Source organism: Electrophorus electricus, chromosome 19, assembly GCF_041902795.1.
Source record: "Electrophorus electricus isolate QZ-2024a chromosome 19, ASM4190279v1, whole genome shotgun sequence".
Lineage (NCBI taxonomy): Eukaryota > Metazoa > Chordata > Actinopteri > Gymnotiformes > Gymnotidae > Electrophorus > Electrophorus electricus.
Window position 1 is genome coordinate 17,202,501 of NC_137515.1, and position 13,338 is coordinate 17,215,838.

Below are 13,338 nucleotides of genomic sequence, written 5' to 3' on the forward strand. Positions count from 1 at the left end.
CACGGGTGACCCATTAGATTTGGTCTATGGTAAACGTCACTTTCCTTCAGCAGGTGTGATTCAGTTATTAAAGTTTTAACAGTGAGCATACATGAGTTAATTTTACAGCATTCTCTTTTAATCCTTTGTATATGTGACCGAAATCGGCTGAAAATGTGATATTAAGGAAGTGTTTTATCCAAGGCAGAATAGCTCCTTACCTCGGGCTGCCTCCACGCTCCTCCGTATTCTAACGACGTCCCGTACTGTATAACTAGTCTGACTCTGTCAGGAGGGCTGAGGAGATGCAGGACTCTCAGTCAGGCCTGCAGGGCATTGGTGATGGAGAAACCCTGAATCTCCACCTTCCTCCAACCGGCTGCTCCAGCTCCATGTTGGGAGAAGCCGGGTTCCGTGCCTTTGTGTCTCCTCCTCGTCCTCCTCGTTCTCCTTTTCCTCCTTCACTCCTCCCTTTACTTCCCATCATCCTTTGTGCCCTCAAACCCCCCCCCCAAAACACCTTGGATAGTGTTACACTGGATCTGACCCACCCTCCATTAGGGGCTCCAGGGATGAAACTGAACGCAAACTATTGATCGGCAGGAAGAGGCCAGTAACCAGAGCTTCCTCTGATGCATCCTTCTAGAACCATCAGCAGCTTTGGGCTAAGTGCATCCTGCCCTGCGCCCTCTGCCCGCCTCAGTTTCTGACACTAACCTTTCAGGAGACAGCATGAATATGTCTGCTGGTTGCCAAGTCAGCGCGATTTCAAATCCAGGCGCAGTGGAGGGATAACCGTGCTGGCTGTCTAGTTTCATTTCTGAAGTTTTAATCTTTCAGGTTTGCGAAAACACACGTAAAGCCAGCGCCACGCTGCTCCTTTCTTGGGGCACGCAGCGACGGCGAGGGTAAGGAGGGGGCTTCTCTGCTAAGGGCATGTGTTTGTTCTGTGTCTAAGGAGTGGCAGAACTCTATCCAGAAGAACGCGGGCCTGGCCTTCATCGAGCTCATCAACGAGGGCAGGTAGGAGCACACAGATGCGTGGTGCATTCCGGACCAGTGCAGAGGGCGTCCTCACGTTTACAAGCACAGGAAGGAGTCTTTGTTTATTAAAAGATTCTCAAAGCCCCTGATAAATAGTTATGAAAAAAGGACTAGAAATTAACTCCAGAGGGAGTGCTAAGAATATTTTCATAATTATTAAGAACAATAACACCCATTGTATGTGCATACGTGTGTGCATACGTGTGTGCATACGTGTGTGCGTACGTGTGTGCGTACGTGTGTGCGTACGTGTGTGCGTACGTGTGTGCGTACGTGTGTGTGCGTACGTGTGTGTGCGTGCTTGTGCGTGCGTGTGCGTGTGTGTGTGTGTGTGTGTGCTTGCGCGTGCGTGTGTGTGTTTCAGGCTCTTGTGTCATGCCATGAAGGACCATATTGTGCGAGTGGCCAATGAAGCAGAGTTCATCCTCAACAGACAGAGGGCTGAAGATGTCCACAAGCATGCTGAGTTTGAGGTGTGTGTGTGTGTATTAATACATGTGCTCTCTCTCATGTTTACATATAGTACATTTGTCTGCTCCAAGTTCATCATTTTCATGTTTGCACAACAGCTAAATGTGGAAACCCAGGTCAGGAAAACATATCGTCACTGCTCACGTAGCAGACCAGCGCCAATCTCTAGCAAATCTCTACTTCTATGCCTTCCTCAGTCAAACTGCGCCCAGTACGCCGCCGATCGCAGGGAGGAAGAGAAGATGTGCGATCACCTGATCAGCGCAGCCAAGCACAGGGATCACGTGACCGCCAATCAACTGAAGCAGAAGATCCTCAACATCCTGACCAATAAGCACGGCGCGTGGGGCACCGTGTCCCAGAGGTGGACTTGTGCGCTCGCCGTGAAGTCTCGTACACCTGACCAGTATGTTTCATGCATTCTGTTACTGATAGCGGCGTCCTTACGTCACCTCTACCCTCATCACTTTGCCCCTGCAGCCAGCTGCAGGATTTCTGGCGTCTGGACTACTGGGAGGATGACCTGCGGAGGAGGCGGAGATTCGTGCGCAATGCCTTTGGCTCCACCCACTCGGATGTGTCACTCAAGTCCCTGGAGGATTATGGTCAGTGGCTTTTAGGATATAGTCACATAGACTCCTAGTCATTTGCGAGCTGGTTTTGTCCTGCGTAGCTGAGCATGGGTTTTAATCAAAACTGGCAAAAATAAAACAGACAATAAATGGGTCTTTTCCATGACAAACCCCACTAGCAGACAATTGTCCAGATACTTGACTCTAAGTAGAGCACGCTATACTGTATGATATATTAACATTTGTCTTTTAACTAAACTGTTTCACAAAGCATAAACAAGATTGAGTTTGCATCCTGGACACAGAGCCACTATGTAATAGACCAGGTACTGCCTCCGCAGGCCCTGAGGAAGAGGAGGGCATGAAGTCGAAGAAGACGTTCCGGAGCCAGTCGGTGGTCAGCCAGAACCCGGAGACGGAGCTGATGCTCGAGGGGGATGACGATGCAGTCAGTCTCCTGCAGGAGAAGGAGATCGACAATCTTGCAGGTATCTTGCCCCCTCCAGGGAAAAAGGGGCCCTCAGCCCAGTGTAGACCTAGACTTGACCCTGCTCGGCCTCGTTCTGTGACGTGCTGTATGATGCATCTTTACCGTGTGTTTTTATGTTAATGTTTACAAATGTACTTTATTTCTAGCATCTTTTCGTCCTCGGCTATTTACCTCCAGAGGCAAGTTTACTCCTAAACTGAATGGATGGATGCACTAACATATAGCAGAAGTGTCTGACAGCTTTTTGGATGGATCTCTCTCGAACCTGTGCTAGTGTGTGACAGAGAGGCTGTCTCCTCACCTGACGGAGAGCCTCGCTGTTCAAACCCTGATCTGCTAGATGAACTAACGACTCAGATTCATCCTCCCTTTTGTACATCTGACTGCGTAGAACAGGCTCAGCTGATGTGATCTTAACTTGATTACATTCACTTTTTTGTTGTTCATTTGGTGTAGTGTAACAGTGTAATCAATCATAAACTATTTGGTAAGCAAATCAAGTCATTTTACTGACAACCTAGTCTGTCCAAATGTGTCTTAACCTGAGGACCGTGTGGTGGGGGTGGGAGAGAATAGTTCATGTGTTAATAATGAGTGGCCTGGTCTCTCTCAGGTCCTGTGGTTCTGAGGACCGCGTGAAGGGGGAAATATTTGACGTGTTAATAATGGTTGGCCTGGTCTCTCTCAGGTCCTGTGGTTCTGAGCACAGCTGCCCAGCTGGTGGCTCCCGTTGTTGTTGCCAGGGGAACGCTGTCAATCACCACCACAGAGATTTATTTCGAGGTGGATGAGGACGATCCCACCTTCAAGAGGATAGACGCAAAGGTGTGTGAGAGCTCCACCCATGGCGCGGGGCTGAAGTACTGAAGTATCGGTGGTTGTGAGGACAAGCTCGGTCTCAACTTGTCCGTGCGCATGTGCGTATGTGTAGGTGCTGGCATACACTGAGGGGCTCCATGGGAAATGGATGTTCAGTGAGATCAGAGCTGTGTTCTCCAGACGTTACCTGTTGCAGAACACCGGCCTGGAGGTCTTTATGGCAAACAGAAGTAAGACAGTGTTTTATTATTAACATATTTTAATATGAGGATCACGAGGCATTATAGACTAACGTTTTACACTCTAACTTACGACCCCTTTCATCCTTTGTTTTACGAACTGTTTATAGCATCCGTCATGTTTAACTTCCCGGACCAGGCTACGGTCAAAAAGGTGGTGTACAGTTTACCGCGAGTGGGTGTAGGCACCAGCTATGGCCTACCTCAGGCAAGGTAGGGGTGTGTTGTATAGATCTTCACCAAGCACCTCAAAGTATAAACACTGATTTGAGCTCTGATGTTTCCATATCCATATGAATGCTACCTCGGGTCAGGTTTAGCACTTCATAAATAGAACTTTGACATTATCGCTGCCTTATTGGCGTATAAGAATAAGAATTAAGAACTAAGTGTAGTAGCTGAAGAACAGTTAATGACGTCTGTACTGTTGGGCTGTCCACAGGCGAATCTCGCTGGCCACGCCCCGTCAGCTCTTCAAGTCCTCGAACATGACCCAGCGATGGCAGAGGCGGGAGATCTCCAACTTCGAGTACCTGATGTTCCTCAACACCATCGCAGGTGGGAGCAGTCAGCGCCGAATACTAATGAAGGATTTTGATTGGTTCATAACTTGGAAAAAAAAAGGGGGCTATTTGTTGGACCGATCACACTTTTTTCTTTCCCCATGACTTGTGAGAAGGCAAAACAAAAATGTGTTACTGTCTTTAGCGTTTGCAGCTGTAATATTAGCACATCCAGAGTCCACAGAGCCTATAGTACGGAGCGTCACTTATTCAGTACCTGGTGCGTGAGCCGCGTGCTTGTGTGCAGGGAGAACGTATAACGACCTGAACCAGTATCCGGTCTTCCCCTGGGTCCTCACTAACTACGAGTCTGAAGAGCTGGACCTCACACTGCCTGGCAACTTCAGGGACCTGTCCAAGGTACGACAGTTCTGATTTCATCCCAACACACTGACATTTTTCAGTTTCAGGGGGATCTGAACATTTCACATTCAATCTTTTCTAAAAAATTATATATTCAAGTGTAACAATTATTTTCTTGTTGTGACCAAGTAGATTTGGCATCGATTCATGCAATTCCCACTTTTTAATTAAGTTTTTTTGTGCATGTAAAAAGTCAGTGGTTTGCCATGTTCTTTCTCTCAGCCAATCGGAGCCTTGAATCCAAAGCGGGCGGCGTTTTATGCGGAGCGTTACGAGACGTGGGAGGAGGATGGAACCCCACCGCATCACTACACCTCTCTCTACTCCACTGCCGCCTCCACCTTGCTCTGGCTCCACAGAATAGTGGGTGTCTCCATCCAACACTGTTCTAGCCCCTCCTCCCGCAGACGCACACTGCACAGGACTGCACACTACTAGTCACTGTCTAATACTGCACACAGACACTGTGCTAAATCTGATCCACTGGACACTTATACAGCATACAGTCCAATGCTATGTACTGTTAAGTACTACACACTTACGCTGTTCCCTGCACCACCTGTACCCACTGCAGGCTTACACTGAACACTGTCCAACACTGCCCCCCCTTAGTGTACCCAGACAATTACTGCTGCATCCTCTCACTGCACTGTCTGCTTGCACGTCAGATTCCTGTGGCAAACATCCATGTCTGCAGCACACTGATAATGCTCTCTTTCACTTCTGCAGCCTTGTTGTTATTCATTACTTTTGTACTTGCTGACGTGATCTGCTGATTAAATTATCCAAAATGTCCTCGGGTTTTCAGTAAACTACTTTTCTATATTTCTATTTCCTATATTCAAAATGGCAGATATAGCAGAAGGAAAAAAGACCCCTTGGCAGTAAACCAAATACACAACCATGCACTTTGCATTCAGCTCTGCTCACCATCTGGCCGTGTTTTGTGCACAACTTTAGGAGCCTTTCACTACGTTTTACTTGAACGGGAATGAGAACAAGTTTGACCACCCAGACCGAACGTTCTCGGGCATCATGCGCTCCTGGAGGAGCTGTCAGAGGGACACCTCTGATGTTAAGGTAAGCCCCATTGCTCCTTTTAAAGTCTACTTTAAATAAGACTTGCACCACTTTTGACTGGTGTCTCATCATGGTGTACCTTTCATACAATAAGCTTTGTCTGTTAATAAAAGCATAAAGGTGGCGGGCGTGTAATCCGAGTGTTTTCGTCGTGCGACAGGAGTTGATCCCAGAGTTCTACTACCTCCCAGAGATGTTTGTGAACAGTAACAGCTATGAGCTGGGCGTGAGAGAGGACCGCGTACCCGTCTGCGACGTGGAGCTGCCCACTTGGGCCAAAAAACCCGAGGACTTTGTTCGGATCAACAGGATGGTGAGGAAGAACATGTGGGTGGGTGTGGGTGTGGGTGGATGTGTGAGATTTGCAGTGTGTACATCCAAGGCCTTGGACAAACAAATGTCTTGGAGTTTTTTATATAGGATAGGAATGTTCCCTGTAATATATAACTCCAAATGACAATTCAACTATGGAATATGAAGGTAGTTTTTGATCCACATTAACCGTTTCAGGCTCTGGAGAGCGAGTTTGTCTCGTGCCAGCTCCACCAGTGGATCGACCTCATCTTCGGCTACAAGCAGAGAGGTCCGGAGGCCGTGCGGGCTCTCAACGTGTTCCACTACGTGTCCTACGAGGGCTCTGTCAACCTGGACACCATCACGGACCCGCTGCTCCGAGAGGTGAGACCTACACGAGATGCAGTTTCCTTTCCTAACGTCCCCTCCACGCTTTCAGTGGGTCTGCACAGGCCTTGCGTGGAGACCTCAGTGGCCGAAATGGACTTTTGCGGCCTTGCTTACGGCACTTTGCCACTGTAGGTATAATTTGCAGGCGGCGCTCTGGTTTAGGAAACGCCCTTCACCGTGACCGCCGTTCACTCCTCTCAGCTCTTTGTCGTTTTTCTCCATGCCGCAGTGTTTCCAGGCCCTTGAGTTTCCTTCCTGTTTGCCGTTTTCCGGTTCTCCCAATTACAGCTCCCTCTCAGCAGTGGCGGAAGCCCCTTGCATCGCTTTGTGTCCAGCTCTCGTGTGAAAGCTAGCGCACGTGTGTGTGAAAATTAGCGCACGTGTGTGTGTGCGCGCGCATGCCTAATTAGGCGCAAAGCAGGAGGGGCTCAGCGTGAACTGAACAATACTTCCACCGTTGCCTCATTTGCACTTCCTCCATCTCTTTCTCTCTGTGTGTAGTCCATGGAGGCTCAGATCCAGACATTTGGGCAGGTCCCCTCACAGCTGTTGATTGAGCCCCATCCTCCGCGCAGCTCAGCCATGCACCTGGTAAGGCCTGCTCTCCACACGCCCCTCGTTATCCAGCGCACTCGCATTTGTGGTCATCCCCATTACCCAGTGTACCCTGCACTAGCCATTACATGGTGGGACACCAGAACCGTTTGACGAGTTGCACCCTTTTTGGATTTTGGACACCGTGGACAAAGATCTGATTTGAGGATCACAAAAGCTGAGAGAGAAAGCTCAACATTTGGGGTGTTGCGTCAAACATCCACACACTGACTTTTGATCTTAACAGACTCCCATGGGTCCCCTGTGCTGTTTAGTCCAGCCAGACCCTCCCATCTGTGGCCCCGCCCATGTGCCCACAGCACCCATGCTCCTCAGCCTTACCCAGTCCACTCTAACGCCTCTCTTCTCCTCTTCTTTTTTTTTCCCCTCCCATCATACTTCCTCTCCTCCTCTTCCTCTCTCTCTCTCTCTCTCTCTCTCTCTCTCTCTCTCTCTCCATTCACCAGTGTTTCCTTCCTCAGAGTCCGCTCATGTTCAAGGACCAGATGCAGCAGGACGTGATCATGGTGCTGAAGTTTCCGTCCAACTCGCCTGTGACGCACGTGGCCGCCAACACGCTGCCGCACCTGAGCGTCCCCGCTGCTGTCACAGTCACCTGTAGCCGCCTGTTCGCCGTCAACCGCTGGCACAACACAGTGGGTGAGCTTGGCACGCTCGCCACACCACAGAGGAAGTGCCCCACCGGGCCTACAGGAAGTGGCCCGTGCCCCATGCCGCTCCAGTTTTTCCAGGTCTGGGATTTGTATTTTTTTTTTTCTTTTGTGCGCCACAGGTCTCCGAGGGGCCCCAGGATACTCGCTGGAGCAGGCTCATCACCTGCCTATAGAGATGGATCCTCTGATTGGTCAGTAAAAGCAAAGCCTTAGAATGACATCAGCTGTTGCTATGTTATAGTAAAACAATCACAGAAATAAAGGCACGAATGACACCAGTAAATGTTTGTGTAACTTTTGGACTGGGATGAAGGCACATTTATGCCAGGCTTGCTGTGTAATGGATGTAATGAGGTTTTTGAGCTAATGTGCCTCGTCAGTCTTGCTTTTGTTGTTTCTACGGTCAGCGTTACTAATACGGTCTGTAGGTTTAAACCTCTGCGGTACTGCTGTAAAGCCACATTGATGCTATTTCTTCTCAGCCAATAACTCCGGGGTGAATAAAAGGCAAATCACTGACCTGGTGGACCAGAGCATTCAGATCAACACCCACTGTTTCGTGGTCACTGCTGACAATCGCTACATCTTGGTCTGCGGCTTCTGGGACAAGAGCTTTCGAGTGTACTCCACCGAAACAGGTGTGTGTGCGTCTGCGCGTGTCTGCACGTCCATCCATGCATGTCTGGCTCACATTAAGAGTGTCTTTCTGGCTCAGAGTTTCTCCTCTAGCTTTTACATGCTGCTTGGCTCCAGTGGTGCTGGGGTTCCTACTACAGGACACAGAGCTCTGGCCTGGTGCTTTAAACTGGTTTAAGATTCACTAGCGCTCCAGCACATGATTACAAATGTGTGTGAGGCTCCACCTCCCGGTCAGGCCAGACCTTTAGCCCCGCCGCCCCGCTCTGTGCCCAGGCAAGCTGACCCAGATCGTGTTCGGCCACTGGGATGTGGTGACCTGCCTGGCGCGCTCCGAGTCCTATATCGGCGGCGACTGCTACATCGTGTCAGGCTCTCGAGACGCCACGCTGCTGCTGTGGTACTGGAGCGGACGGCACCACATCATTGGAGACAATCCCAACAACAGTGAGTTCACCAACCCCGCTGCACATGCAGACTCAGTGGCCTGGTACGCTTCTGTTTTTTTGTCAAGGCAACGTCATCGACTTTTCCTAACTGTATACATTATCCCAAATTTGATCAAATTATAACCTTTTTTTTTGCTGTGTGTTTTTACAGTTTCTATGTAAGTACGGAGGTTGAGTACACAGAGAAACTTGTGCCATATTTTAGCTGGTTGGTGATTTGCTTTATCCTGTGCTGTAGGTGATTACCCTGCGCCACGGGCTGTTCTAACCGGTCACGACCACGAGGTTGTGTGTGTGTCTGTGTGTGCCGAGCTGGGACTGGTTATTAGCGGAGCCAAAGGTCAGGCCAAAAGCCGACGCCTGTGCTGTTACGAATGCTTTGTGGATTATTTATCAGGCGCTTGAAGATGAGCACTTTTCTGCTGAACTATTGTTCTGCAAAACCGGTTGATCTTATTAAAGAAAACTCTGCGTGCATGTGTGTCTGTGTGCATCTGTGCACTGTCAGAGGGCCCATGCTTGGTGCACACCATCACGGGAGACCTGCTGCGTGCCCTCGAGGGCCCGGAGAAGTGCCAGAAGCCGCGGCTCATCTCCGTGTCCAGCGAGGGCCACTGCATCATCTACTACGAGAGGGGCCGCTTCTGCAACTTCAGCATCAACGGCAAGCTGCTCGCCCAGATGGAGGTCAACGACGCCACTCGAGTAAGTGCACAGTGCCATAAAGTGCTACGATGCACCGTAAAGCGCTGCGAGGTTCACCCGCGCCAATGGCGTTGGTGGTGAGGCACGTGAGCCAAGGCAAGTCCCTATGTCTCCCAGGCTATCCTGCTGAGCAGCGACGGGCAGAACCTGGTGACCGGCGGCGATAACGGTGTGGTGGAGGTGTGGCAGGCCTGCGACTTTAAGCAGCTCTACATCTACCCAGGCTGTGATGCTGGCATTAGGGCCATGGACCTGTCCCACGACCAGAGGTGACGCAGCACACCGCTGTGCTCAGTGGTGCACATAGTAACAGTTGTAATGATCGTTGTTAAAATCTAACTTTCTAAATTTCATCAAACAAATTTAAGGTCATTTATAACGCATGGCTAGAATTTTTTTTGCTTTTCCATGAAGTGGTGTCTGTATTATGTTCTCTGCTCTGTGTCTGCAGAACTCTGATCACTGGGATGGCATCTGGGAGCATTGTGGCATTCAATATTGATTTCAACCGCTGGCACTATGAGCACCAGAACAGATACTGAGGGTGAACACAGGAGAGGGCAGACAGATGGAGGGGTGGGGGGTGGGAGAGAGAGAGCGAGAGAGCAGGAGGGCATTGTGAAAACCCAGACAGCCTAGTCTACAGGCTGCTGGCCAACGTTCAGCTAGGAGTATTCATCCTGAGCTCTACTCCAGTAGTCAGTTGTGAGGTTTGAGGGAATGCTGAACATAACGAAACTCGGGAAGAGAAACGGGACTGTACGACTCTGGAAAAAGACGACAACCTTAAGACTTAACTCCGCTGTTACCTAGAACCTTAGGATCGGTTTTTCTGCTCCCCTGTTTGACAGTAGGTCACCAGAAGTCCTCGTGCTTGCAGACTGTGAACATAACCCGAACCGAACACAACCCCCCAAGCACTCGCGTGCCTGGACCGGGAGTGTCTCATACCACAAGCTGCCCTCCAAGACATCTTTGAGGTGAACCACCGAGCAACAAACACCAAGAATGCTTTTTATTTACATTATAGCCGGCAGGGTTAGGGGGGGCTGGGCAGTGAGAGCCAAAGCACGAAGCTGAACATAGTCCCTGTAAATAGGAAGTGAGTCCTGGCCAGTGGCAGACGCAGCTCCTCTCTGGGGGGAGGCCTTGCTCCCCTCACACTCCCTTGTGCGGATGGTTCCATCACCTTTAAGTTGTTAATGATTTGCTTTATGTAAAATATTGTGTATTAATAATGACATGATGGCGCTTTCGGTGATGACGGTGATGTGAGATGAGTGCAGCTCAGAGGTGACGTCCTATCAGAAAACGGCCTTCGTTTTCCTCTTTGTATATTTGGTAATTGTTTTGTCATATATGTACATAATGTGATGGCTAAGGCAGGTAGGCATGCAAGAGGGACTTCATGGAGCGCAAAAAAACAAAAAAAGTTTAAAAATAAAAGTAACCCACCCTCTCTCACACACACATTTGCTAATTATTTCTGATTAAAAAAAAAAATACAATTATGTTGAAGTTTTTGTATTGGCACTTTGCACCAAAAACATGCCATAATTTCTTAGTGCGATGACTTTATTTTTGCTCTACAGCCACATTTAGGCCCATTCCCCCATTGTATGATTTGTGCATTGATGTTTGTTGTATTTGATCAATATTAAAATCATGTGTAATGATTCTGTTGTAAAACCACAAACCACAGTAAGCAATATCATAACGTTGTAGCTGGGAGAGGAGTAGAAATCATAAGACTTTTCAGGAGCAAAGTTTGGTTTATACAAGTATTAAGATATTTAGAATACATTATACACTTAAATATAAAGCGGTTTCTTTCTTCCCCTTAACCCCTCGAGAAAAGTTTGAGAATATTTTTGAATCTACACTGATACTGAAATCTAATGTATCTGTTTTCTTGCAAACATGTAAATGACATGAGTCGGTTTAAAGTTACAAAAATAAGAAATGAAACATAATAAATTATGCAAAGAGATTGTTCTTTTTTTGCCTCATCATTGGCCATAGACGTGTACATGCGTGAGACAGGTGCCAATGTTCGTGTGCACCTGTGCCTGCGATTAGGTGAGCAGTTAGTACTGTACATTTTTATTTAATTTGTACATTTGCATAATTATTTTGGTTTTTATTTTGTGTGGTGGACTTGATCATTGCATATGTTTATATTTTATTTTGTGTACTGTTTCTAAAGAGGAGAGTTACAGTTATTGGTGAGACCATGAAGGAAGAAACTTTATTTAAAGATCTACCTGCTGAACACAGTGCCCATCTGCTGTTTCATGCATTTGCAGCAACTTGAATAAGCCAGAAACTCACAGAAGGTGTCTCTTCAAATGTTTAAATATTACTTCATGCCAATATATAAAAATCAATAACTGTAAAATAAAATTGTTTCCTTTTTGTCGTATTTACAATAAAACAAACCAAAATACCGCTTAGGAGGTGTCTGTTCCTTTCTGGGAGCTGCGGTTTATATCTAGAGCTGTGAGACAGTGCCACCTTCAGGTGGACACCTCAAAAAACGGTTCTGAATTCTTGTGGTAAGAGCCTTGTTTTATGACATGCGTCATTGTTTATGAGCTTAGGGCCTTGCGCTCAGACATGTAGACAAAGGGCTGTTTGTAATAGCTGCACATTTGTCAGTACTAAACTCAAATTATGAATGACTAAAGATCAATTTCTCTAGTTATGTGAATGTTATGGACTGAAGTTATCTGCATATATTAGCATTGAACAGTAGATGAGATGCATTAGCATTGTTAATTTAAAAAAGCATTTGTTGAACTACTATAAATGTCCTACTCATTACAGGAATTGCCAGTGGGGCATGTTTGGTCTTCAGTTAATATATCCTTGCTTTCATGCATTACTTGTCATGAAATCAGAGGGCAGTGACATGCCCTGCTTTATACACAGGTCTTCAAGATGGAAAACGTGTGCTTGCATGCAATTGGCAGAACTTTACAACAATATAAAAAGTTCTGCAAAGAAAGAGGTCCTATGAAGTAAAAATTGAGTTTGAGAGATAATTGAGTTTGAGAGACATTTCTCATTACAAAAGAGGGAAATCATCCTCTTCTATTCAGAGGTCTGGGGGGCAGGGGCTGTCTTGGCTGACATGCCTCTACAACATCTTATGGACCTCAGGAACCATCCCTCTGGCTGGAAAAACTAGGGTGGTGGACCCCATTTTCAAGGAAGGGGACCAGAGAGTGTATACCAGCTACAGAGACATCACACTTTGTAGCCTCCAACAACAAGTTCAGTCCAACAACCATGACCTTCCTCTGCACAACATGTATGCTCCTATCAAGCATCACTGCATCCAAGATGAGTAGGCCCATGGCTCAAGACATGAGCAGGGCCCAGAAAGGCACTGGCAAGGACACCAAAGGAGCCAAGCACCAACTACTGATGGACAAAAAACCAGTCACTCAAGCCTGTAAAACCAGACAGACCAACCTTTCCAGCACCTGAATAGTCTACAAGAAAGCCTATTATTCAATGCCTACACAAGCATCCCAGAATTCTTTAGGCTGTATAACAAGACTCTAAGAATCTTCATCAACTCAATGGGGCTGTGGAAAATAACCCTAGAGGCCAACTTCAGATTGAAAGCATGAGCCACCAAATCCTTGGGATTTACCACGGAGAGGCCCTGTCCCTGCTGCTGTTCTATATAGGCCTGAACTCCCTCCATGAAATTTTCCAAGCGTGGCTACGGATACCGACTACAAAGTGGAGCAATCATCAGCCACCTCCTTTACATGGATGATATGAAGCTATATGCCAGAAGTGAATGAGACCAGGATATACAGCAACATCGAAATGTCATTCGGACTGGATAAGTGTGGTCGGATGGTTACAAATAGAGGGAAGGGGGGGGGGGGGGGTGAAATCACACTACCAGAAGGTAATATAACAGATGTTGAGGGCAGCTACGAGTACCTTGGAATCCCAC

General features: G+C 47.7%; 1 protein-coding gene across 18 annotated transcripts in view; it reads left to right on the top strand.

Annotated features, from left to right (window-relative positions):
• Positions 1–11,815, top strand: part of nbeaa (neurobeachin a) — a 94,048-nt gene extending 82,233 nt beyond the window's left edge. For 12 of the 18 annotated variants that reach the window (XM_081702031.1, XM_081702034.1, XM_081702033.1 and 9 more), the window contains 24 exons: positions 938–1,002; positions 1,388–1,496; positions 1,692–1,858; positions 1,975–2,099; positions 2,408–2,554; positions 2,703–2,735; positions 3,245–3,381; positions 3,488–3,605; positions 3,725–3,827; positions 4,057–4,172; positions 4,425–4,537; positions 4,763–4,903; positions 5,501–5,620; positions 5,781–5,933; positions 6,131–6,298; positions 6,806–6,895; positions 7,366–7,558; positions 7,692–7,763; positions 8,055–8,210; positions 8,485–8,655; positions 8,896–8,997; positions 9,166–9,362; positions 9,480–9,631; positions 9,814–11,815. In XM_081702031.1, the coding sequence (XP_081558157.1) occupies positions 938–1,002; positions 1,388–1,496; positions 1,692–1,858; positions 1,975–2,099; positions 2,408–2,554; positions 2,703–2,735; positions 3,245–3,381; positions 3,488–3,605; positions 3,725–3,827; positions 4,057–4,172; positions 4,425–4,537; positions 4,763–4,903; positions 5,501–5,620; positions 5,781–5,933; positions 6,131–6,298; positions 6,806–6,895; positions 7,366–7,558; positions 7,692–7,763; positions 8,055–8,210; positions 8,485–8,655; positions 8,896–8,997; positions 9,166–9,362; positions 9,480–9,631; positions 9,814–9,904 (3,039 nt within the window). In that variant the 3' untranslated portion in view covers positions 9,905–11,815. The remainder of the gene's footprint in view (positions 1–937; positions 1,003–1,387; positions 1,497–1,691; positions 1,859–1,974; positions 2,100–2,407; positions 2,555–2,702; positions 2,736–3,244; positions 3,382–3,487; positions 3,606–3,724; positions 3,828–4,056; positions 4,173–4,424; positions 4,538–4,762; positions 4,904–5,500; positions 5,621–5,780; positions 5,934–6,130; positions 6,299–6,805; positions 6,896–7,365; positions 7,559–7,691; positions 7,764–8,054; positions 8,211–8,484; positions 8,656–8,895; positions 8,998–9,165; positions 9,363–9,479; positions 9,632–9,813) is intronic. The other 6 variants (XM_035535477.2, XM_035535472.2, XM_035535473.2 and 3 more) reach the window with 1 other exon arrangement.
• Positions 11,816–13,338: the final 1,523 nt, after the last annotated feature.